Genomic DNA, 26,741 nt, shown 5'->3' with positions numbered 1-26,741 from the left:
ATGCCCTGAAACTGTACATCCATGGCTTTTCACTTTCCTCACAGCTACCTCCAATTGCTGAGCTACCTCCAATTGAATGGCTGAGGTTGGAAGGGACATCTGGAGAAGATCTAGTCCAACCCACCTGGTAAAGCAGGGTCACCCAGCGCAGGTTGCACAGGAATGTGACCGGGTGGGTCTTGAATGTCTCAGAGAAGGAGACTCCACAACCTCTCTGGGCAGCCTGTTCCAGTGCTCTGGCACCCTCAAAGTAAAGACGTTTCTCCTCGTGTTTAGAAGCAATCTCTTATGCTTCAGCCTGTGCCCCTTGCCCCTCATCCTATCGTTGGGCACCACTGAAAAGAGTCTGGTCCCATCCTCTTGGTACCCACCCTTCAGATATTTATAAACATTGATGAGATCCCCTCTCAGCCTTCTCTTCTCTAGGCTGAACAGACTCGGCCCTCTCAGCGTCTCCTCAAAAGAAGCTCCAGACGCCGCATCATCTTTGTAGCCCACCACTGGGCTCCCCACCACCCTCCAGTAATTCCTTGCCCTTCTTAAACTGGGCAGCCCAGAACTGGACACAGTACTACAGTATAATTCAACACATTCCTTCTCTGTGCCTGCACCAGTTCCTTAATGGGCTGGGATCAGCTCCCTCAGCAGGAAGGTTCCCCCCTCTACGCTTGCTGCTGGCCACCCCGAGGGGCCCACCAACATCCGCTCACCAGAACCCACAGCCTGCACAGCACCCGAAGTGCACAGCTCTCCAGTGTCATTCTGAACAGAAATCACCCAGTCTCTACATCAAGGAAGTGGGTGAACCTACCACATGGATTACATGAGCATACACAGATGAGCATACACAGTCCTAAGAACAGCCCACAGTGTTTTGAGCCTAGCATTTGCCTGTGCAGCTGTATTGTTTAGAACTGTGTGTCATTTCTCTGAGGATTCTGTGTTCATGTCCTTGCATTTTAGGTTGCTGTATGGATTTGGCATGCTGAAACAGGACCCTGGCAATCCCACACAACAGCACTGTCGAATCTTCAGCCTGGCAGTTTCTACACTGATCACCAGCCCAGCTTTCCAGGCTCTCTTCCAGGCCCCTGGAGGACAGGATGCTGTTCCAATAGCCATATTTAAGAGAGTAACTGGGATCTCCCACAGCAACAGTGGATGTAAATACCCTGTTGATAACAGTAACCACTAGGAAGGCCTTCAATTCCTACTTAACTTTTGCATTACAGTTCCATGCACCTTCTTCTAGATATCTCACATGCAGCCAATCAACAGATCACTGTCATTCACTTGCTTTCCTCTGCAATACTGGTAATCCAAAGACAGTTTGAATTTTGCGATTCCACTCTGACAGCCAGTCATCCACAGCATATCACACACACCTACCACTCATGGACCTCCAGCAATGCCAAAGCGATTACTTGCAGACCCTAACCTATCTGAAGGAGCAAATCTGAGAAGACAACTGCAGCCCACGGCTCCCTGCTGCAGTTTTCCACACGCTGAGGACAGAGCTGTGCATGGTGCTCAGGGCCTTCCCACGCACTTCTGTGTTCCTGAGGCACTGCTGCCTGGCACAGCTCTGCACAACTTAACTGTACTGTAATTACACCCTCCAAAGGGGCAGCCTGCATCATTTGTCTGCTGTTCACCAACAACAAAGTCTTGTCTACTTTGCTTCTGAGAGTGTTGCTCCAACACCGTGTGAATTTTAGAAAATCTGGTCATGCAAGCACTTCTGCAATGAACAAAGCAGGTCACCCGACAGTCCCAGCTGGGCCGGTTTTGGTGCCTCAGCCAGAGCGTTCACAGGCTAAAACTGCTCCTTTGCAGAGGTCTCAAGGACAAACCAGCTTGTTCCGCTATAATGGAAACATGCGTTTTGAGCAGATCCAGCTGAGAGGATGCTGAGGAGCCTGCGTACAGTCTTTATCTCACACAAACCTGGAAGCACCAGGATGCATTCGCAGTGCAGCAGGAGCAGACGCAGCCCAAGTTTCTCAAACGCAGCCATAGAAGCTGACAAAGTAGGGCAAGAGAAACTTCCAGGTAAAGAGAACTCATTCCAGCTGCCACAAATCCCACATCCATCAAGTCCCACTCTCAGTTAGTCAGCAGCTTCCAGTACTTGAATGCTGGCCAGAAGGTAATCTACCTGAGAGAGGAACCTCTGTGCCTGGCATATACGTTTTTTTAAATGCTGTTACATTCATAATCAAACCAAAAATGTTTTTAAGTTATTTATTAACACTGGAAAAGCACTCCATCCACACAAGATTATAGTTGTACTACGAAATATTATACCATAAAAATTAAATGGGAAAATTGCACTAAATATAAATAAGTATTTTTGTTCTCAAATAACTGTAACTTCAGTAAAATTGTAGTCTAAAAGTAAATCTAAGTTGGAAGATAGATTGAAATACTTTCCACCAATAGTTACATTAAAAATAATTAAGTTCTTTTTAATGCTTGATTTCAGAACACCCAGTGTTACATATTATTTGAAACTGAGCTTGCCAAGATACTGCATAAGCAAAACACATATACATCTTTTATAAAGAATATCTATGTAGCTTTCAGAACAGAAATGTAATACATTCCTTTAAAATCATCACTTCTGTGTTTTAGTTTCCAATCTCTTCCTTAAAACATAAATAAGGCAACTCTTCATATCACCTACCAAAATAGTTTTTATTTTCTTCTCTTTATGAATATTGATATGTTATTTTTTTTAAAATAGTGACAAGAAATCTAAATATGTGGACATTCTCCTCAAGTTTCTGAATCTTTTCAGGAAAGAATCTCTGGCTGACTAAGCAGATTTTAAAATATGCACATTTCTGGGAGAATAATTTCTAATCTCTTTGTTTCAGAAATTAGTTATTATGATGTACCGATACCAACCCAGTCCTTTCCATATGACCTTCTTCTAAAGTTATGTTTTTTCTTAATAAATGCTTTCCCTTAAAACACAGCACTGAAGGACCTAAATAGGAAATTCCTGAAATGTGCTACTTGTCCTGCATCATCTAGAAAGAAGCGATGCCCTCTGCCGTGCCGGGAGTGGAGGTTCACCTGGACCCAAGCGCAGCATCCCTGCACGGCTGCCTCAGCGGGACCCGCCGCCAAAATCGCTGCTTCTCAACAAACACTAAATTTCTATTTACATCACTGATCTCTGACATCCACCTGATGGTCTGTACCCTCTTACTATGAAGTAAAACAGCACCAGCAGAAGTTTTATCATGCTATGTCACATACTGCAGCCCAGTGGTAAAGCTATCATAGCGATAACTCATTTCTACCTAAAAATACATTTGACAAACTTCACCGCTTATTCTTTTAAAACATTTTTGGACTACTTAGTTCAGAGTGCACAAAAATATGCTATGTATTCTTAGTTACTTCATTCTTACGTCTTCTTCTTGTTCTGAGCTGGTAACCCAGCCTGGAACATGAACCAACATTCACTGCTCTACCCCATATCAACAAAAACTCATCACATCCTATGTAAAAGGCAAGGTTTCCTATTTTCCTAGGTAGGCAGCTTTAATCCACAAATAAAGGTAACACTTAAAGCATCTCCTGTCCTACAAGATTTCTTTATGTAACTGTACAGAAAAAAACTTAAAACCTGTCTTTTTTTTTGTTGAGTTTAAGAATGCAAAACCAAAAAGTTCTAAAAATGCAGAAGGAAAAAGCAGCAAGAAGTAAGCTGCCTGCTGTAGACAAGGTTAAGTATGTGGGTTTCTCAGAACATTCTGCTTTTCATATTGCTAACTCTTTAACAGTTTAATCAACATTCAAGTGCCTACTCTATAAGATCAACTATCTGCAAAACAGTAACAACAGAATTGTGAACTAAAAGTGAAAAATAAAACACAAGGCCCTACAAAATTACCAACATAGCAGAGAATAACACCAGGCAATTACAAAGCGAGGTCAGCAGTACGCATTTGCTGCTGTACCCAAAAAACATAAAAAGCTACCTAGAAAAAATATCATCATGCTTTTTGAATTATCTTAAACAAACACACGTCAACATGCCCATTTATCAAGTTTCCTGCCATCTGTATAAAATAAGCCACTGCCTACCAAGTACCATTCATGCAGCTTCAAAAACGAGGGAAAAACAGCTGACATGGGAAATGAGTGCAGAAACATCATTAAACCTCCATATATATATTTTTTTTTCCTAAAGAAACAGAAACACTAAGGACCCAAATAACATCTCTGCAGTTTCACAGGGCACAATCACTCCAGAAGCCAGGGAGTGGTTTATACCTGTTTGCCAGCAGTGACAAGGGACACAAGCTTTCCTCCAGCTGAGACTAAGGTACAGGATGAGTAAAACCACGTTCCTCCTGCTTGAGAGGGCAGATCCTGCAGACACGTCGCACCCCAAAAGGGGCTGCAGCCAGAGCCACCCCACCCTCTCCTGACGAGAGCGCATTGCTCCCCTTAGAAGAGTTTTCTCAAAAGGTCTCCTAATGCTTTGAGTTTTTACAGCTGCATCCAGTACATCCTCCCACCAGTATCACCCAGTTCAGGGCTGCTCCCAGCTGTGGAAAGTTTGTTTACCAAATAACACACTTCCCAGTAATCAAAAAATCAGTTAAAATTGGTGAAAATGTGATTTCAAGAAAACTACATAGAACCAACAGATTACACTGCAAGTCAGACCACTTTCATTTCCTCTCATTTCAGAATCCCATGTCCCACTGCTAATTCATTCTCACCAAAACCCACTCTCTCTTCTGCACCCTCTAGAAAGAGCAAACAGTCAATAATCATCAATCACACTCGGGCTCACTGACTGCTTTGCTAACTGGACTAAGAACAGCATGAAAGTAGACTTGTGACTACCTTACTTCTTCTCATTGTTATGCTTTTCATATCACCATGGCGCTGCAAACCAAGCTAGTGGTCTTCCTCTTGTTTGAGTTAGAAAGTAATTCAGCGGAGTGTAGAGAACTTCAGCTCTTCATTTTACATTCCTAGTTTAATTTCTGTATTACATTATTTATATTTGTACATGTAATTCCACTTGGAAATGATTTTGTGAATACTATATAACATTTGTGTTAGTTCAGAGCCTTTAAATGCTTGATGAGTATTTATAGACAGAAACAAGACAAAATACGCTCTTAGCTTCTTACTTCAACAGAAAAACAAAAAGAGGGGAAAAAAAATCACCCCCCACCAAATTCCTGAAGTAAAATTCATCTTTTACATCTTCTCCAGCTAGTTCAACTGAGTTCCTTCCTCAGCTGTTCTCTGGGCAACCCCCTTGGGCACCACCTGAGCAGCATCCCAGGTTAGAGAGACCTTTGATCTTTGCACAGCCAGCCTAGCTAGTGTGGATATTCCACAGAAAACAGCATGTTACAGATTATGCAGTAATTAGGCATATTAGGTCCTGGATTAAGTGACAGAGGTATTTCTAGTTCTACACTCGCAGTACTAAACCAGCCCTATAACATTCACAGCATTAATCTCCATATCCTCCTGGGCACAGTCCAAACAATCCCAGCCCCTGGAAAAGTTAGTAAAAGAAAAGAAGAATGTCAAGGATGAAGGGCAGCACAGCATCACTTCTACCTGAGTCAAAAAACAGAGGTCAGGGCTTTTCAGTCTGGAAGAGATATTCTGGGACACAGTACACACACACTGCTTTTTCCTGTTTCCATAGACATCTGTTATGGCCACTGACACAAGAGACACTGGGGGGAAATCAGCATGACAAAAATCAATGCAACGGACACAGAAAGTGATGGTTATTCACAAAACCTCTACATTCTTTTTATCCACTTGCACTCATTCTTTCACAAATTTTGTTCAGTCACATTATCACACTTACAGACTCGCAGGAAAAACCTACCAAAGCGGTCTGGACAGCACCACGTCCATGCAGCTCCAAGGAAGGATGGCAGCTACCAACGCCTCACCACATCTCCCACGTTCTCCCTGTTTGACAGTGATGAACCAGGGTCTGGACAAATCTCTTAACCCTTCAGGATCCTCAATTTTACTCCCAATAAGTGTTTTGTTTTGTTTTTTTTTTTTACTCTTGGAGAACTCTGCGTTTCTTCATTCACACACATTATTCTTTCAACTCATGTCTTCCTGTTTCTCTTGACACTTTCATACATGCATTTCCACGTGTTTCATTCATATTAGCCTTAGTATTTCTGCTACAAATCCCTAGAGTACTGGCCTATTAGGTCAGTCTTTGATCCTACCGGCTAAAATTGTTTTAATTAAAAATTTTCCACATTATCCCTGCCTGCATAACCCAGAATATAGTACTGCCTACAGAGCTGTACCTTGCATTCTGCACACCCAAACCTACTTGTACGTTTTCTGTGAGATTTGTTTTTTTTCCAGGAGTGCGTTAAAAAGTAAAACGCAAGAGCCGCCAGCACTTCTGTAGGATATTTACTGCGCGGGGCGGCAAGAAGTGAAACGAACACGAGAGAGCAGCGGGAGCGCACGCAGGAGGGTGAACCGAAGCCCGAAGGAACGTAAGGTGCCCGCACCGGCCGGCGGCAGCGACCCCGCCGGAGCCGCCCCCGGACTCTGCCCGGCCCTCCCGCTGAGCCCTCACCTGCCGGGGGCCGGTGGCCGTGGTGCCGGTGCCCGGCCGCTCCTCCGTCTGCTGCAGGAGAGTCCCGCCAGGCGGCGCTCCCGCCGGGCCGGCACTGCCGCAGCGCGTCCCCGCCGGCAGCCGCAGCCGCCACGGCCGAGCCCCCGCCCGGGCAGCGGCGAGGGCCCAGCTCGGCGCCATCACCGGTCGCGTGGGGGGCGGAGCGTGAACCACAACCCCGCGACACGCCCGGGTCACCGGCACGCGGCGGGCGCAGGCGCACTGGGGCAGGCTGAGGCGGGGCGGCCGCCATCTTGGCTGCGGGCCGTGGGCGGGAGGCGGTGGCGGGGCCGAGCGGGGCCCGGGCCGCTCGTCCTGCTGCCCCTGGGGGGTGAGTCACGGCCCGGGCGCTCTTGCTGGAGGAGGAGACCCTGCTGGCCGCGGCACCTGCTCTCCGCCGCCCGTCTCCCGCTGAGGCGGCTTGCGGGGCCCGGGCAGCGCGGGGAACCCCCCCCCGGCTGCCACTCCGTCCCGGGCGGGGTCGCACAGGCGGACGGCCCGTAACCGCCGTGTGAGGGCAAGGAGCGAGCCCCGCGGCCCCGCCGGGCTGGGCAGCGGCCCCAGGAGCCGGTCCGGGAACGGGAACGGGGTGGCGGCTGTGGCAAGAACACGGACAGCCCGTCAGGTGCCACCGCGCGGGGAGCGGCAGCCGGGCGGCGGCTGCAGGCGGAGGAAGGCTCGGCCGAAGCTGACGTGGCGCTCCAGCGGCAGCAGCGAAGCCGAGCGCAGCGCGTTGCAGACCCGACCCGCGGCCGCTTGGTCTGGAAAAGAAAAAAATCTTCTTCGTACCCAGAAAGCACCGCTCCGCACCAGATGAGCCCCCTGCTCGTCCGTTAGACAGCTGAAAAAACCCATACAACAAGGACGCTGTTCCAGAAGGACCTGCCCTACAAGGTATGGACCCTGTAGAGGAAGAGGTCCACTCCTACTGTGCCCTTCAATTCTCTGTACCTTTCGTTAAGGTGCAGCTATCAAAAGTTGAAGGCACATCCCTAACCCAAATTCTGAACTTGACACTTTAATCAGGGCAGGTTAATTTTACATACACCACTAGAAGTCTCTCTAGGCCTTGTCTATGCTAGAAATGCAAAGCTCAGCCCTGCAGATCCTTCCTGGTATAGCAGCAGACATCACCACTACTTCGAAACCAACCTTTAAGGAGCATTTTGATTACAAATAAAATTTTCCTACTTATTTACATCATCTTCCGTATTCACAAAACAATACATTCCTCACATACAGGTTTTTATTAAGCGTCTCACATGTAATTAAGCATATATACTACATCTGACATGCTAAACAGGTTGTCAGGAACCAGCTTTTTGTGGTAGTTGGAGGTCTCAGGGATTTCACACAGATGTTTCAAAACTTGTTTCCAGTTCTAAGCAGGGTGATAAAACACTTGCCAAAAGTTCTAACCTTACTGACACCACGTGCCAGAAACATATGAAATACAAGAAATTTGAAGAGAACATCAGATAAAGCAACATGTAGAACAGATCCTGTAAGAGTATGACATGGTGCACCTCTCCAAGGAGATTTCTGGGGTATTAAACACGGACAGGGCTGCAAGTAGTACAGGCCTTTAACACAGAAAAATAAAAGAAGGTGTAGCAGATGTTTTCAGTGGTCAGCCTACAAAGGAAACAACATTAGCCTTTGAGAGCAATTCTCTTGATGCCAAATAAAAGAAGCACTTTTGTGCCCAGACTTATTCTTATAGTCCATGCTTTGTTAGTGTAAATATGACACCATCATAGGTGAATTAAGATGAATCTATTCACGACTGATCAAAAGTTCAGAAGAGTGTATCTTACCACATTAACATCATGGACAAAAAACAAGACTGAAAATGTTACTGTAACTGAACCACACCAGCACTACGAGGCATCTTCCTTCTGTTTGCAATGGTCATAAGTTTCCTAGATTAATAATCCACAGACAGATCAATGAATTTTAGATATTACCTATAACTGTATCTGCTTCTGTTGCATGAGGAACATGCTCACAAGACAGTGTGTTCCTACCCACATGTAAATCCTGCTATGAAAAACTTGCTTAAAGCCTGCTAGAGCAGAAGTCCGTCCTTTAGCTGGGAGTGATCCTTCTAGGCCAGTGTCCTGTGCAGGCAACACTTAACCAAAATAATCACAAGGGAGTGAAGGAACAAGCTTCAGTTTGGCAGCAGCAGTAGATTCATAATGATTAAATTGAGCAGTAGTTACAGATTCAAAAGGAATTATGTATCCACAGTATATGTACAGTATAATTAACTTCTCAAAAGAGTTTTTCATTGCTATATTTTAAAGGTTGCCTTCAAATTATAGATAAGTCCTTCAAATGCTTGAAAGGCATAAAAATTCCCCTTCCCACACAAAACCCCAAACAATGTATTTTAGTTTCAAAAATATTTTGAACCCACAAACAAGCTTGGTATCAGTTAATCCAGTAAAACAGCTACATGCTAAATAAAAGCACATCTGGTTGAAAGAGCGCAAAGAATGTTACAGGTGTGCTTAGTTTTTGCTTGCAGCATCTGGCAGTAGGTAGCAGGACAGTGGCAGGAATCTCAGTGGGTCTCCTCCTGTGTCTGTTCTGCAATAGTTTCTGTGGCACTGGCGTTGGCAGCAGAGTTGAGAACTTCTCCGAAGTCTCCCCCAGCATGTTTGCTTCCTCCAACTTTAAACTAGAACACAGACAGAGCCTCAGCATACAATTCCAGTTACTTGGCATGTCAAACGTGGTTAACTGGATAAACACCGGTACCTCTGCCTGAACAAGTTCAATAACTCTTTTCAGTAGAGCAGCTTTGCCAGGACTGGGCTACCCCTGACATGCTCTATAAAGACAAATCTTTAAGTGTCATGGAGAAAACAATCACCAGCAGCAGATGAACAAAGCAGTCTCCCTTTGACTTCCAGATACACAAAACATGAAGCAGCCCTGACTCCAAGGAGTCTGAAGGTTGGCACACTCTCAGTTAAAAATGGACCCAGGTACGCTGCAGCCTTTCAAGCCATTTAGGTAGTGAAAGATTCCAAGTTAAAACTTGCTTCTGTATTGCTCAAGAAAGAACCTTGAACAGTTTTCAGTCTCAACAGCAATTCTTGAGATATTTAGTGGAGCATAGCAACTATTTTAGTTTCTCCAGGTGCTGTGTTTGGTTTTTCACTTCCCTCTACAGTTAGGTATATACCCTGTGGGATGGCAGGAACGTTAATGCCAATTAGTTTGCAAGGGAATCCTGGTTCCCTATGGTATCACTTGCATGCTTCTCATCCTGAAAAAGCTATTAATTGTTGTTTCTGGCACCTGAGGCTTTTGTGAGTAAATTTCAAATTAAATTACAAAGACCTTGCATATTTTATGCCAGGAATAAGATAAACACCCCAAGCTATAGTCCTGTGTAGGATACTAGTCTTTAGTAATGCATAGAAATAAAAACCTAGACCATTTTGGATACATAATGCTAGGTATGTCACACCAGCTGTTTAAGTTAGCCAGCTGTTAGTCCTAATTAAAGGCATCCTCCCGTAAGAGGTACAGGAAGCCCATTTTTTATAATCAAATCATTAGGCAGAGAAACCATTTCCATGGTACTTAAAAGATGTAATCTAAACACCTTCAACAGTTTACCAATATCTGAAAAGCAGGCTACCCAGAGTCCACTTCTGTCTTTCCTCCACATTCACCAAGGCATTTTAGTAACACTTACCTTTAAGTTTTCAACTTTTTCCTCAAAGGATTTGAAAGTAGGAGAATTTCTAGGAAAATAAAAAAAGGAACCACACACAGAATTAAAACCATTATCTGGTTAGTCTATAAATATCAGAAAACAAGCAGACAGTTGCTTTTTTCCAATGTCAACATGAGTTTTGTTTGTTTGGGGCTCCTTCCTGCTTTTAAGGGTAGCCTGAAAATAGTTCAGATCTGGAAGTACTACAAAACTAAAATTCAAACCATGAAACTACAAACTACAAAACTAAAATACAAACACACTCAAGTTGCAGCTCATTTGTATCTTTGGCAACTAAGCATTGCCAGGCTCAGCAATCAGATCTTTCATCACAACACAGAAGGGAGAACTAGCAAGTATTTTAGGTTTAGTTTATAATTCCCAGTGATTTCAAACAGGTTTCTGCCTTAAAGGACTTGTTCAGGAAAGCTCAGTCATTGCTTCTGCTTAGCCTACTACGTGATTGCTGAAGAACACTTGTCATCAGAGTTTTCTCCCTTGTAGGAAGACTAGTTTAACTTAATAGGCTGTGTGTGTTCAATTTAAAAAACACATTTTGCAATGGCATTTTCTGCCAACATGTTCAATTTAAGGCAGACTCCCCCTTGCCTTTTAAATGCTGGAGACAGCTGTGATTACAAATGGTAAGTTCTGCATATGAAGAGCAGGACAGCTTGGGATTTTCAATGCTGAGGGGCAGTGTATTATTTATTAGGGTCAGAAGAGTGGCTTAATGCTTCAACTAGCTGTCGCTGCCATTTGCAGATTTGTGCAGTAGCTTGTACACCTGCCTTCAGACAGGATGGAAAATGCTTGCCTTCAGTGTACCAGGACTGAGGATTCATAGCAGACTCAAAAAAAAAGTTCTTATATAAAGACTAAAGACAAGAGTTTTTTTTTTTTTTCCGAAAGAGGTCTTAAGTTCCCTTTCCCCTTTTGCTTGGCATTTGTGTAGGTCACCCACACTTAGCAGCACTCTTTCATTTGGGAAGGCACAATGTGACATACATATATACCAAACCAGACTCCCTCCAGAGATGGAGAGGGACAGTGTCAAGCAAGGGGAGAGAAAAGGCAAACAAGTCAGCACAAGACTTTTTTGTTAAACCACGATATTTTTACTCACTTTCATTGTTCTACAACAGATGCCAAGCTATTGCCTTTAAACCTTGGAATCATTTAGTAGCATTACATTTCTTACAGGCAGGGAGAAGTTGTTATAGTTCTCCAAACAGCAGGAAAGGGCACTTGATCACATTCCCGATGTGTGATAACCACCATCATTAAGCAGAAATAAATCTTATCCTATGTGGTAGTGCAGGAAATCCATTACAAAGTTGGGTAGGTTTTGGTTTGTTTGTTTTTTTTTTTAAATCTGTGTTAGTTGACTTAAGTTCAATTTAACTTGATTCCACACATGAAAATAAATAAACCGAACAGCTGGACTATGCATACATTACCTCATAATAGGCATGCTAATTGAATGTTGTATGGAGCGTATACTAAATGCCAGCATTAAGAAAAAAGAAAGCAAAAAGTTAGTTTAAGTGACAGACCAAGAAGAAATTGGCTTAGAGAGCTGACTTCCGCATACTGTATTTGGGAAATAGCCTAAGAGTCTGATACAGTCTTATATAGTAACTGCTTCAATTTGCTTTTTTAAATTGCTTAGCCATGCATACACACAAGTACAACGAGCAAAAGTAGCAACATTTTTTCTTTTTGGAAAGATTTAAGTGCCATGCTTGTTAGTATATATTCTGCTTAGCTGCAAACGTCTGTGTACTCATTCAGGTTCTCAAGCAATGACAGACATGCTGCATTTACAGTTTTGATGATATCATGTAGAAAGTGAATACTCATGAGTCTTATCGATCAACTGATCTTATTAGTGAAAGAATCACTCCTACATTCAGAAGGTTTCCATTTCAACTGGGTGTAAGATTTCCATACTCACTAATACAAATTATCTACTCATCAATATAAATTATCTAGCAAGAGCAGTCAAATCAATCTGTATTCAAGGTCAGGTTTATGCTGGGGACAGGGAGAAAGTCCTGGTCTCCACTCTGTTCTGAAATTCATGGAGGATTTCTGTAACCTGCCACTGTTGCTATACAGTTACTGTTTGTTTCGTGACAACACATACCTACTCCTAGAAGATGACTGGATACAGATTAAAGAGCTCCCAAATAATTTCAAGACCATCTGGAATCTAATTTAGTTCCATATTCTAAAAAAATCACTGTTTGCTCTTGATACAAATTAGTCTTATATTTTAAATGTTTCTTGTCAAATACCATAATAGTAAGTTAGAAAAACTGATGATCACAGTTTTTCCTAACTATATTTGGAATGTCAAATTTAGACTGGACTTTATGATGTCTTTCAAGAGAACACTTTCCAGGCAATTGCTGGGGTGGGCAGGACTCTCATATTTGATACACTTCTAAAACTCCAATTTGTATTTACATACAATGGAAGATAGATTAACAGAAGCAAAAAGGTTCCGTATTCATTGCAGAACAAGTTTTAAGAGATTCTTTGGGAGGCCCACCAGTATAATACAGTGATAGAAAAAACTACACGTGTAAGAAATGCCCTTAAGGTTGGAATCCCTTCAGGCTGATGCACGGCTGAATGTTGGTCTGTAGGTACAGTACACCGTCAATCAGACAGGCCAAGGCCAGCTGCTGTCCTGATCCACGTCGGTGATGTCTGGCCATGTTTCATCCCTTTCCCCAGCCCCATTTCTGCTGTGTTTCAACTTCATGGACCATTTGGCTTCCACAAGCTTTTCCAGAGCACATAGAAGCTGTCTTCTGGTGTGTAATTTATATTCCTCACTCTGTGATGTGGATTATTAGAAGTTTTGGTTTTGCCACGTGCCAAGTTTTAGTACGGAACTAGGCTGACACTAACTAGTTCTCTTTGTCCAGTCGTGCCCAGCCACTTCCCCTCATTCTGCAAGACGTGCCTCCTGCAAGATGTTTAAGGCTAAAGAGCATGAAAATTACCTCCTTTTTCTGCTCAGACTGAAAAGCAACAACCTATGGTGTATTGTAGATCTTTTACGAGGTGTCTAGGGAAGTTTCATTTAGTCTCATAGAGATCATTTAATGGAAGAACTATTTGTACATTCATGAAGGATTTACTTGCTGTTGTACAATACACTTACATATACTCAGTATCCATTTTGCAAAATGTCACGATAAGCTAATATATAGTTTTATCACAGAATGATAAATTCCAGTTTAAATAAATTCAGTTGATTTTTTTTTTTTTTTTTAAATATCAAATCACCTGTTCTTCGGGTAGTGCAAAGAAGCACGATTAAGCCTTGAGAAGCTTTACAAAGAAGAGAACTTGTATTTCTTTTCACAAATGACAGAATGTCACATCAAAGTGCTCACTCAACTAGTTGGGTAGTTTGAAGAAGAGAGGTTCTTTTCACAAAGGTGCACAAGAAAACCCCTAGCTTTAAAAAATATAAAACCAAAAAAGGAACAATAAATTGCTTTCCAGCCCTCCATGTATTTTGTACTGCATTAAATGCTTTCTTATCCTTTACACAACTATTTGTATAGTTACAACTTGCCTCACATTTTGAAATTGCACAAGGACATGTGTCAGGGTCCCTGCCTGGAAAACACCATCTTAAGAGTGCATAAACACTAGTTATTTGCTTTTGTTAATAGTTAGGTTTCCAGCTGATACATGATGATATTTAGGAGCCCATGATCGTATCAGATTTCCAAAGTAAGCAAATAATGTTATTCTGCAATCTCAGAACAGGGCAAAGATGAGGACTTCTGCTCCATAATACAGATGCAGTGCAAGAGGAGCTAAGTGCAAGTCATGATTGCTCAGAAATTTGCAGAGTGGTACATCTTGGAACTACTGCTGTTTTTCACATATACTGATGTTGCCTACGCAAGGATGGCTAGCTCATCAAGAGTTCAATACGTTCTTATAAAGGAGAATAAAGGTATTAAGAGAAACCTAAGAAGGAACAGAGTTCATTTTCAGCCTAACAAGGAGGAGAGGAAACAACCACAAAAAGGAAGCACTAATGCACTGGCTCTGCCCTGCCAATCCTCCCTCTTCCTCTCTATTTCAGTACTTTCTAAGGTCACAGCTCCACCACCTGCCTTAGTCCCTTTTGCAACTCCTTCCAAAATCACTTTGCAGTGCAAGAATGAAAACACGCATGTAATGTTTGATGCATGATATATGTGGAAATGGTCTGATGCAGAAGAAATCATGCATTCACAGCTGAGAAGGCCCTAAGCTAAAACAATACCAAAAAAAGTGAAGCCATGATAAAGAAGCCACATAAGAGTTTAAGAATAAAATTGCACCTGCATATTCAGAATTTGTTCAGATATGCATCAGGCCCATCAATTCTCATTTCCAGAAAAGAACTGGGGCATCTAAAACTTTCTGAAGTTCAGACTTGTGCAGTCTTAAAAGTAGACACCACTTGAGCAGTCATGTTACCCTGGGACCTGAATTCACTGGTTGAATCCCAGATGAACTTGGTCCTCACAAAAGCAAAAAATTCAAAGGTTTTTAATCTCCTGTTTAAGTACAATTAAGATCTTGAGGTTTCTAATTTCCTGTTTAGGTGCAAATAGGATCTTGAACAGTACTAATTCCTCTAATTCTTCACAGGTTTTGTTTGGTTGGTTGGTTTTGGTTCGTTTGTTTTTTTTTTTTTTTTTTTTAAACAAGCCACTTCTGTATTTATAATCATATTTTGAATTTCCATTACCGTGATTCCCCACAAGAAGCACACCAAGACAGTGGACTCCTCTGGCCCTGTTACATTTCCTGCCAGTGGCCCAGTTTCTGATAGAGAGTACTCAACACCCACTTAGCCACTAACCTGAGTAATTAGGACACTCTTCTTTTATTGCATTCCTGAAGGCAGAGGAGAGCTATGAGTCTGTGCTTATCCTTGTCAAACGCGATATTCTTAATACGAGTAGGGGAACACCAGAGCCTTAAGGAAGGTGAACTTGTTAAGTGACCAGCCAAGCTCTACATCCAAAAGACAGAGAGACATCTTCCAGGCTCCCATGGTCTCACTGATGCTGAAGGGGAGCTATTTCAGATAGACTGCTCTTCCTGAACTCCAGCAAACCGAGATCCCATCAGAGTCCTGACAGCATCCTGAGCAGCTGCCCATCTCCTCCACAGGCACTGCCTCGGGGTTAGTTAGTGTTCTGGGAGCCAGATCCCTACATCTCTACAGAGACCCTGCTGCTGTCTTTAGCTGCTTAGTGGAAGAGTGCAGAAAAGATGAAGCCAGATGCAGAGGTGTGCATAGATGGCATAATAGGTAAAGGACAGAAATTGCTAAACAGGAATTTTAACTACTGAAAACTTAACGTTGAGTATTTGCTTAGTCTAGGCAGATAAAAGGCAACACAGACAAGGCAACTAAAATACTCAGTGTCTGGAGCTGCTAACATAATCAACTCAAAGATCAGGACTGTTTCACTGGACAAAATATGAACAAAGAATGCATAAACTATTTTACATTTAGACTCTAGTGATGAGTCACAATGCTAAACAACCATTGTAATTGACACAGAAAAGGGAAAATTTCTACTCTCTCAAGGTACAAACACTGTACACACAAAGAGAAGGAGGAATTCTGCATGCCATTGACCTCAAAACCATATCCTGTCACTTTACAAAAAAACTGACAATCATTTTTACAGATTCCTTTCTTACAAGGAAGATAGGCTAATTGATTGTTATTTATTCTCAAGATTTCATGTTCTGGGATAGTTACCAGGTGAACATGAAGAAACATCTTTCCTGACATTAAAAGAGCTTCAGTTTTACATTATCTAACACCAGAGAAAAAAAGAAGTTACCTTTTACAGACAAAACTTAAAGATTTTAATGGAGACAGTCTGACTACATGCTTAGTTTCAGAACAATTCTTGCGCCCACCTTACCTAAAGGAATGTGAAAATGCCTGTAGTCTGCACAATGCCAGAGTAAGCATTAAAGAGAGAAAGGAAGTTCTGATAAATCTGAAGCAAAATATGTAACTGTGTAGCTGCACCTCAAAGTGTTTTCTCACTAGACTTCAAAAAGCAAGGAGGAGGTTAATGGCAGCACTTTAAAACAAAAGGGCTGATTTTATTACACTGCTTTCCAATGCAGCAATATTCTGTTAGAATGTGTGAATTTTTAGTTGTCTAATAATGTAAAAATAAGTTTGATCCACTATTCACAACAAGTTACAAGCAGAAATGAGTGGTTGTATATGTTCCAGTAGTAAAAATCACATAATCAAAAAAAGAATTGCAAGCTAAGCATATGATTGGATTACATACAGGAAGAGTTTTGCGTGCAGGTCACAATAACACTAAAAATTACCACCAAACCTACCTAATTTGAAGGACTGTGTCATTTGACACAAAGTCAGAATATGCTGTATACCAATATTTAAGAATTGAAAAGTGCCAATAGTCTATTAAAAAGGTAATAAAATCAAGCCACTGCTATGAGATAGAAGAGCTTACAAGGAAATAAAACACACCTGAAAGGAATCCACACAAGACAGAAATGAAACAAACAAACAAAAAAAAAACCCCACACCAAACAAGAAAACCAAATCACAGTTAAAAACACTAATTGTTGAAATGTAGTATTCCACAAGCTGAGCAAGTTAGAGAACAGAAATGACAGTGCTATGTGCATCACACAGAGGCAGGTGGGGACACTGCCACCTGCAATCCTACCCGAAAAATAACAGTAGCAGTAGAGGTAATGGCACACGTTGCTTCTCTTGCATATTTAAAATGCACACCACAGAACTCCTCTGCATCAGTGAGTATATACAAGCAGATTTTGTAAAAAAGTCACTCAGCTCTCCTAAAACAGATGCCGAGGGTTCTTGATAGATTAATGTTTAGAAATGCCAGGTACTTTAATAGCATATATTTATTTCAGTGATCATCTGCTTAAGTCAAAAATGCGACCACTCGGGAAAAGCTAAAGAAACCTACCTGACATCTTCAAACTTCTTGGTTATGACTGACCCAACAGATGAAAAAGCAGCAGAAGCCTTCTGACCAGCCTGAGACAGAGTTTCTGATGTTTTCTTGTATCTGTGTTCAAAAAAAATTAAGTCTGTAGTTATTTTGATAGAACACATAGGGAACCTTTTAGTGTACGTAAATTTGTATCAAACCCAGCGGTATACTTCAGCTTTGGGGTCAAATTAACAAGTTATTTAAAAGATTATTCTGAGCTATTGCAGGCCCTTCTGGCTACAGCATCTCTGACAGCTCAGACTTCAGATCAGGTTCACCAACACGTACCTGCAACCCCACCCCCAGAACAGATGCTCTCTGCTATTGTAGGACTCAAAAAAAACCCAAAGCCAAACAAACAAAAAAGAAGACACCACCATGCACACACACTGAAAAAGAACAGCGGTCTGTTTTTTTGTGTCAAACATCTAAAATCTTGTACTGAATGGTTTTGTCAATAAACTTCACCATGAAAAGCTTGAGGTACATCCTCTTATGTTCAGTGTAGGCATTAACTTCAGAAGGCAGTTCACTCTAGACCGTAAGATAACAGTAGTGTTTGGCAAGAACATTAACTGTGACTTTGCACTCTTCCTGCATGAGCTCAGTTTACCACAATTTTTCAGGCTGGAAAAGAAGGGTATTCTGGTGGACTTAGGACACCTTGGTATCTCAGTAATGGTATCTCAGATCTATCAGACAAAAAGTGTATTAGAATCACCCATTTTATGGTAAACCATTCTTATTTTGCATAAGATGATATGGCTAATAGTGCCTTTTTAAAAAAAATTTATGATGATTTATCCAGATAAGTTTTAGTACAGCTTTACTTTGTGATAACTACACTCATTTCACAAGAATAGAGGGTTTAGACATGACACAAGAACTACGTAGTTTTCACCTCGACAGCTGAGACAATCATCATGAACTGGTACATACGCTGTGGTTGATGTAACATCTTGCCAGCTTTTGGTAATGTTCTGCTTTAGTTCCTGTAATGAGTTAATTCCCAGCTTTCTCTTGATTTCTGCTAGATGCTTCTCTTTGGCAGCTAGCACTTGTGAGAGCGTCTGGATTTCCTCTTCCACCTGTGGCAGCAGAATTGGTAAGAGGTAAGTTAGCAAGCAATATGCCCAGCCATTTAACTATATATTTATTAAAATAGCTACTAGGCATCAGTAATAGGGGGCTAATGCATTTTAACATTGCCTGACAATTGTTTCTAAATACTAAAAGGGAAATCCAACATAGTCTACAAGAGTCAGTTAGTGAAAAAGTAACCTACCTGCAGCCAGCTCTGTTACTGGAATAGGCACAAGGAAGCTGGTAACTAAAATACTGTACAGTTAGAAATCATTACCTTTAGACAACATTAGGCTATGTAAAGCTTGAAGATTAGTCAAATCTGGGACAATTGCCAAGCCTGTATTCTCCTTCCACATCAGAGGAGATAACAATGTATGACCAGTATCAGGAAGCTCTGAGTATGTCTGACACATACACAAGTCTTGTCTCCTTGCTTGAATAGAAAGGTTCTTTTGCAGCTTAAGCCAGCAACTGCAGGCTGGATCCAGCCACAGGAGTGCCTTCCCCAGAGCAGGGGTGGAAATGGTGGCAAACTGAGCAATTTAAACAATGAACAAATAAATGATAATTAAATAATAATAAATGATAATTAAAAAAACAAACCAAAACAAAACCCACACAGCACCTATTCAGCAGCTGTATTTTTTGTATACTTTCGTCTTTACACAGATGTCACTTAAGCCTCTCACAGAAGCACGACCAGATCTCAAAGGTATCACAACAGTTTTACAATGCCATTCTGTGGGCTACACAGATGTGAGAGAGGCACCAAGGCTGTCTGTCCAACAGCCAAGGCACACACCCAGCCCTACTTCATCATCCAGATCAGACCACCATACTTCAGGGTATCAGGCTGCCTGCTCATTTAAGCTCCTTGGAGGAAATACTACTTTCACTCGCTCTTAAAAAGATTTCTGCTATATGAACCATGGGTAAGAATAGTTACATGGTTAGACATTAGCAAAACACGGATATTGCTACAAAGCATCCTGCATGAAAACAACAGCTTTAGTTACTACACACCAGTTGAGACAATATTTGGTTTTGGCTTCCAACCATGTTATCTTTGACAGCTTATTTACCCCCTTCACACTTAGGGGAAAAAAGGGCTAGGTATTTATGCATCTTGATTTAAGATCTGTACTCTCAGCACTTCTAGCTTAATCCCCCATAACTAGAACTGGATGTTCTTTTCTCCTTTCCTTCCCCCCAATACACAAGAGTGCCATACACAGCTTTACACACTCCCATAACAAATATGCAAAGCATTAACTGTATGTTCAAAGACAGCATTATCCCAGATTTTCATTCTCAAAACCAGTTTAAGAGCCATTTGCAAGAGATTTACCTTAGCAAGCTCTTTTCTTAGCTCATCCTGTTCTTCTTCTGAGAGTGTTTCCGCCATACCAACTGTAGCAGCAGCATCCTCTCCAACCTCAGGTATGGAGTCACTTCTCAGCAGCCCTTGAGGTGAATAAAACATTAAAAATCAGATCATCAACATGTCTGCCAGACAGCAGCTAATGTTAATACACACAGTCCTTTTGTGCCAGTGCACAAAGAAAACTATTGAAAAGACACCGAAGTTACGCTCCCCAAGTACTACAGTGTACAGGAAACCAGAGGCATTTTACTGGCTGTTTTGTTCTACCAAGTTGCACTAAAACTCAATATAATTGCAACTGCTGCTGTAACAGGAGACTGGAAACACATTGAGAACAACACATCCCAGTACTCCGACAGAAGCCAAGGTGCTGAATGCTTAGTCCCAAACAGTGGTTCCTACACAGGCTTTGACCAAGCATCCATGTGCTTTCCACTCTCTCTTGCTCATGTGGCACAGAAACTCTGGAAGCGCTGCAGGTGTTCAAGAGGAATGCAGAGGCTCCCTCCTCAGTGCTGTCTGGATCAGAGTTAAAAATGCCCGTTCTCAGCATACTGGGAGCAGTCACGGCAACAAGGAAGCTCAGTAACAGCAGAGAAAAGGGTTGCACTGCAAGTACAAACTCTTCCCCTGCACATGTTCACCCTCTCTGTTCCTAGTACCTGAGACCACTGTTGCTAGAAACTTGCAGATATCATGGCACTAGAAGTAAGTCGCTGCTCTTTGGTTTGTGGATATTAAAACAGATGAGGAGCCCAGAGAAGGAGCTTGGGAACAAAAGGCCACCAATTCAGACAACATGGTGGAGTGCTGAGAAGGCACTGATGAGGATGTGCATCCACTCACACTGCTGCCCCTTCCCCTTCCAAATTCAGAAACCAAAACTGCCAAACTCTTCTGTATGAATCCCAGACATTTGTACGGTCTTCCTCAACTTTCACCTTCACAGCATCAGGGAATGGAAGGAGAAAGATATTATTAGTTACTACAGTGCACTAACTTTAAAGATTTGTTTATTCTTGGTCATTAGCACTTGTAGTAAGATCACTTTAAACACCTTTTAATACAACAAAAAGATTTTCCAGCAAAAGAGTTCCCATTTTGAATCTTTGTAGCTGACACATAAACATACAGTTTACCAAAATTAAGGAATCCTGTTCTAATTTGCAAAGAGATCAGTCTGCAGAGAGACTGCATGCTGGAATGGCTGTAGGTTCCCAGAACTAATTCTCTATTCAAACGGTAAAATAGCTTCATAGATAGTAAAAATGAAATGAAATAAAAATCTTTAAATAGAAGGAAAAAACCCTAGGAGGGCTGTTTTTAAGGAGAGTGTGTGTGTATGTGTGTATATATTTGTAGAAATATGTAATTCAGACAAGTTGAGGACATATTAAGTAATGTTCCCTTACTAGTCACTACAGTAATTAAGCAGATAAAATTCCATCCTCATTTCAGCAGCTTCTGATGGCACTGCATAATACCATTTGGTCTGGGAATCCAAAAACTCATTAATGTGCGATGAGCCCACCACTTTGATTTCGTTGTGAGGTTTAATATCAAATAGCTACATCGCAATCAACTGAAAAGTCAGGGGAAAAAAGATTCTGAGTCTGTAATTAGTTGTAGGTATTCTATGAAACATGCTCCTGGCAGCTGTCAAGCCTAAGAAAAGAAGAGGCCTTGTCCTTGATCAAGTTACTGAACTCAGCTAAAGCTCAATTCCACAATTTTTTCTAAAACAGTATGTTTATTTGTGTCCAGAACACTTGTTCCCTAGAAGCACACTGCTACACAGGCAGAACATTGTACCTGGTTAAGTTAACATAGAGTATGCCGAGAAGGAAGCATATAGAAAGCAACTAACACCCCATTCTGCATTTATTTATGAAATCTATAGCAGGTTTTTCCAGAGATGTACATGTGTCTCGTAGTTCCTACAGGTTTCCCAATACACTATTTTCTGGCAGGAATCCAGGGCAGAAAAAGAGTTTGGATCTAATGCCCAAACCAAAGCACAGCACTACAGCACCAAAAAAAGACTATGGTTCATGTCTCACAATCAGATAATTTTTGTTTTATACATCAACGTACTTCCTTAACCATCAAATGGTTAAGAATGCCATATCTTTTTGTCAAATTGCTAGTTATCCTATTAATTACATATGCCTATACTGAAGGAAGGCTAACGATTTAAACTGCATTTTCCCCTGACACTCTACGACCCTTAGTACATTAGCCTCCAACTCCTGACCTTGTTCTCCATCTGCAGCCCCTTTGGGGACCACAGAGGTTGCTGCTGCAAAGGCCATTTCAGACCGTGCTGACTCCTGAGCATTAGCACATCCTGCCGAAAGTCTGTTCAATCTGGTTATGAAGAGTCAGCTGGATTATCTCACCAAAAATAGACCAAGTGAATCCAGCAGTAGGGAAACATGCTGGATTGTCTCCCACAGCAATACCTTCTGTTTTGGGAAGGTACCCTCTCTTTGGAAAACTGGTGTATAAAGGGAAATTGGGCTGCTTGTTACCTACATCGAACTTAAAACACAATGCTAAGAAGCAAAGGAATGATCTTTCATCCCCTCCCCATTTCTGGATCTTTAGGAAGACAGGAAATCACTGCTACTCAGTCCTCCATATCTCACCCTGTACATCTCACCATGCCTTCCTCTCCTTGGCATCTGCCCCTCTCCCATTTATGACTATTTCTTTAGTAGCATTTGAACTATGCAAATACCACCCCTCTCATCCCATATTACTGTTCACCTCTCTGCTTGCTTTGCTCCTGTTTCTTGGTTCACTTCAATACTTGCAGGACACAGGGCTCACGAGTGCTATGGGACAGCAGTGCTGGACAGTTGTCTACACAGATAATGACCCACAGGCTTTCACAATGATGTGGCTACAACCTAAATATATCAAGTAAACTAGAGCTGACCAACAGCAAGATCCTGGCTTTGAGCAAGCTTTGTATGGAAGGGCACACAGCACCCCCCCGGTATTTTTGTGGGATGTGGGCAAGAAACTGGGGAAATAGCAGTTAGCCAATGGACGGAAATACTTTGGCTCTATATGTTATTAAGAGAATGTTTCTCACTTGTGGTCTTCTCTGTTCACTAGCAGAAGTCTTGTTATGTGCTTTCACTACGTGAGTTCTCTCACATCTTCAGAGCTGCAAAGGACTTTAAATCAAGTTGTTTAGTACCATGATTGGTATAATCAAGTTGAGCTGAGCAATTCATGTCTCAAACTCTTAAGCAGAATAAAAATTGTGTTGGGAAAAAAAATAGGAAGATTCATCTAGTATTGCGAAAACTTACCTAATCTTAAGGTCAGTTTTTACGTGTCTATATTTCTAAGATTAATATATTATCCTAGCAGTTTATTAGATCTACTTAAGTGAACCATATGAAGACATGAACAAGGTAGTTGATTAGGACTCCACAGATCACGTTCAGGGAGATGGCACTTAAGCCTCTATAATTCTGCCGAAGTAGGAAAAAAGCATTAGAGTCATTCAATTTACACTCAGGTTTTCTGTTTTGGGGTTTGCTTTGGTTGGTTTTAAGCCAATTTCATGCTGTATTTTGACCTGAAATTCCTACCTCTTTCTGGCCTGAATTCAGAGGTTAGCAGTAAACATTAGCCATTCAAGGAAGTACTGGTCATTTCAGATGCACAGCCTTTGGGATGGCCTTCACAAGGGTTTCTCTTTAGATGGATATGTTCTGTGTCAGATACTCAGAATGAGCATATTTGGCAACCACTATACAGCTGGCAAAGCTAAAGAAAAAAGGTGCTTGTCAGAGTCCAGGAGAACACGCTGTTATGAGATTATAAGGTCATTCCAACGTTTCAGTAACGTACAGCGCTACAGAGGATATTTATTTTGCAATATATAAGAAAGATCAAATCTAAGTGCTTCCCATTTATCTTTGTGAAAAAGCCAAAGCGAGACATATTTCTTCAACTTCGGGGAGGAAGTTCTTGGGCTTCTCCCAAACACTAATCATATATTCATTCAAAGTGAACGAAAAAGAAAAAAAGCCCAGCAAAGACTGGTGCTTATGGTGATGTCCCACCACCAGATCCAAAGGACTGCTCCCCCTGCTTTAGTAGAGGTGAGAAATGCAGTAATTGCAGAAGTGAAAACCAGGCCCTGTTCCCCAGAGGTCCCTTGCTCATCTAGTTCACAAGGAGGGTTGTTTTAGTTCACACAGAGGTTCCCCAAAAGATGTACATTTATAAGATTTTAAAGAACAAGCCCAGGAAAAAAAAAAAAAGTCACTGTCTTTGTAACTTTGCCTTGCTTTGTCACACCTGAAGCCAGGCTAAGCTTTCTATATTTTTAATTATGTTGAAAGGTCACACCCAGCAGGAAAAGTGATAAAGCCAGACTGGGATGTGGTGGTAGGCATGGCTGTAGGTGTTCTGTACAACAGGTTACCAGCTACACATCAGCTGGGTTAACCATTAGATGAATGCCGCTACAGCACCCAACAGCTGCTTCCCCAGGGGTGTGGCAAGTACATTAATTATCTGCAGACATAAGATTTACAGCAATCTAAATGCCAGGTGGAACAGAGGAAAGGTTTTTAGAGAGCATCTTTGTTAATCAGTGATATTTTCAGTACTAGGGCAGGAGCAGATGTTAGTTTGACTTCAGAGCTCTGGACAGTATAAGTACATAATTCCTACCTCCCCCCTCAAAAAAAAAAAAAAAATAATAGTCAAACTAGGCCAACTGCCCTAACCTTGCAGAAGTTGCCCTTTTGTTCCTATTTTTTTATTCGTTTAATTTTCCCTCAAACTACCTTTCCACTGAATTAAGAAATAAGGTAAAGCTGGTAAATGCACAGCACATGAGATACTGCCTATATGATAACCAAAGCTAATAAGCTACCAGAGTTAACAGCAAGTCACCTTCTACCTTCATTTACACCTGCATTTCAGGCAAATCTTACAGATTCTTAATCTGAAAAGTTCTTTTTTTCCAGATATTAATCACTAAACTTTCCATGTAGAGGTTTTTAAAAAGAAAGAGCAGTAAGTTACCAGATTTTGCCAGTGTTGGTGATCCAGGTGGAGAAAGGTTTATGCTAGGCGACAGGTAAAGATAATTTCTGTTCACTCCAGCATTGAAATCGAAGGGTGATTTGTAATCCTCATATAGATCCATGCCAGAAAATTCAGAGTGTGCAGCCACCCTCATCTTCCACCGAAGCATTCATCTTCGCTTTCTGGGGCAACCCGGACAGCAGGATTCAGAAATCCTCTGTTTCTTCACATGACACTCACTGTACCACCTCACAAAATTGAGCTCTCTTGCACCTCTGTTAGATTTGATAGAGCCGTCTAGCAAGTGATTTCTTAGCCATCTTGTAGCTGCTGCTGTTTACATGGCACAAAGTTAAATTCCTGTAAATTTATAACTGGGGCTGGACTTAAACAGACCGTTCCTTTAACAAACATTCACAGTGCACTATTCATGGCTTCTGGAAGAGACTGGGTCCTCTGCAGAATTGCATCAAGAATTTTCAGTCATTTAAATAAAAAAAGGTCAGCTGACTGCAGCTACACCAGGATATCCTTAATCTTCTAGGACACAAAAGGATTACTAGCCGTAATCTATCCTATATACCATCTGTGTAGGACTTTTTCCTCTGATTAATGGAAAATTCTGTGTGTGTAACTATTTCTGCAGCTGCTCCCACCAGTGTAATAACCAGCAGCCAGCACCCAGTCTCTGCTGCCCACGTATCACACTGTAGTGCAAGCTCAGAATATGAGAATGCAGCACTCTTCTCTGAAGGAAACACCACCGAGGTTTTTTAGGAAAGTGCTGATGTGCATTATGATTTTTGCCCATGAGGCTAAACATATCTGGGTACGAGGGTGGGGTTTTTTGGGTGTTTGTTGTTGTTGCTTTCTTTTTTAAGCTTAGTGAAGTATACTGCCCTATGTCCTTGGTGTTTCAGCCAGAGCCATTTAGAGCAGACAGGCCAGGAACCAGTAACACTGGAATGCATGGTCCTGATGAAATGTATTTTTGTTTTGACACATACACTATGAAGAAAGATCAACTTACGTAAGCCATCTGACTTCATGCTGGGGGTTTAAGATTTAGCCCTGGGAAGCAGAAGTGCTTCTTACCTAAAAGAGGCACTCAGCACCGTTTTGCAGCGTTTCGCTATGTTTATTTCTCCTTCCAAGGTCAGCTTCTTTCACTGAAGAAAACAAGCAGCATAGATCACCTTTACACCCAAGCAACAATTTGCTCCCAACCCCACACCTTCACCTGGGTTCTTCGCTACAGCCTGCACAGAGAGGGGCAAAATCAAATTAATCTTTTTCTCCATCGTAACAGTGATGTTTTAAGACAGAGCCACAGACATTACACCACCCTCCTCTTAAAGCCTTAGAAATGAAGGAACCTTGCAGCATACCCAAGTCAAGCCTGGGCAATGTATTCCCTGGAGATACAAAAAGAAGATGTACCACTTCTGGAGTTTTAACTTCCTATTTGCACTTCAGTCAGCAGGTGCAGGAACAGACCTTTCAGCTAATTACAGAGCAGTTCCTCCAGACTGCAGACCTACATTGGTTTCTGATGCAGACTACCTGCAGGCTCCTAACAATGAGTGTGCTGGAGCCTGAAACACAGGTCTCTGCTATCTTCCAAACCCACTGAAAAGAGGAAAGTACAATGCCCCTCTGTATTTCTGACATGTGGCTGAGGCATCTGCCAGAAATACTGCAAAGTTCACCTTGAAAAAGGTCAAAGCTTTGGTCACAGATTGTACTTAAAGCATAGAGAGGCAG

General features: G+C 41.9%; 1 protein-coding gene across 2 annotated transcripts in view; it reads right to left on the bottom strand.

The window, feature by feature from the left end:
• LOC309436844 (tumor protein D52-like) overlaps positions 1-26,741 on the bottom strand; it is a 118,568-nt gene that overhangs the window by 70,326 nt on the left and 21,501 nt on the right. Inside the window, exons 2-6 of one of the 2 annotated variants that reach the window (XM_082046396.1) lie at positions 19,881-19,996; positions 18,386-18,534; positions 17,420-17,521; positions 10,368-10,416; positions 7,885-9,338 (exon numbers count right to left, since the gene is read on the bottom strand). In XM_082046396.1, coding sequence (XP_081902522.1) covers positions 9,222-9,338; positions 10,368-10,416; positions 17,420-17,521; positions 18,386-18,534; positions 19,881-19,996 — 533 coding nt within the window. In that variant the 3' untranslated portion in view covers positions 7,885-9,221. Of the gene's footprint in view, positions 1-7,884; positions 9,339-10,367; positions 10,417-17,419; positions 17,522-18,385; positions 18,535-19,880; positions 19,997-26,741 lie in introns of those variants that run through there. The other variant, XM_082046397.1, reaches the window with a different exon arrangement.

This window comes from Streptopelia decaocto (assembly GCF_964273445.1).
Source record: "Streptopelia decaocto genome assembly, chromosome: 2".
Taxonomy (NCBI): Eukaryota; Metazoa; Chordata; class Aves; order Columbiformes; family Columbidae; genus Streptopelia; species Streptopelia decaocto.
This window is presented reverse-complemented; position numbering and strand designations above follow the sequence as displayed.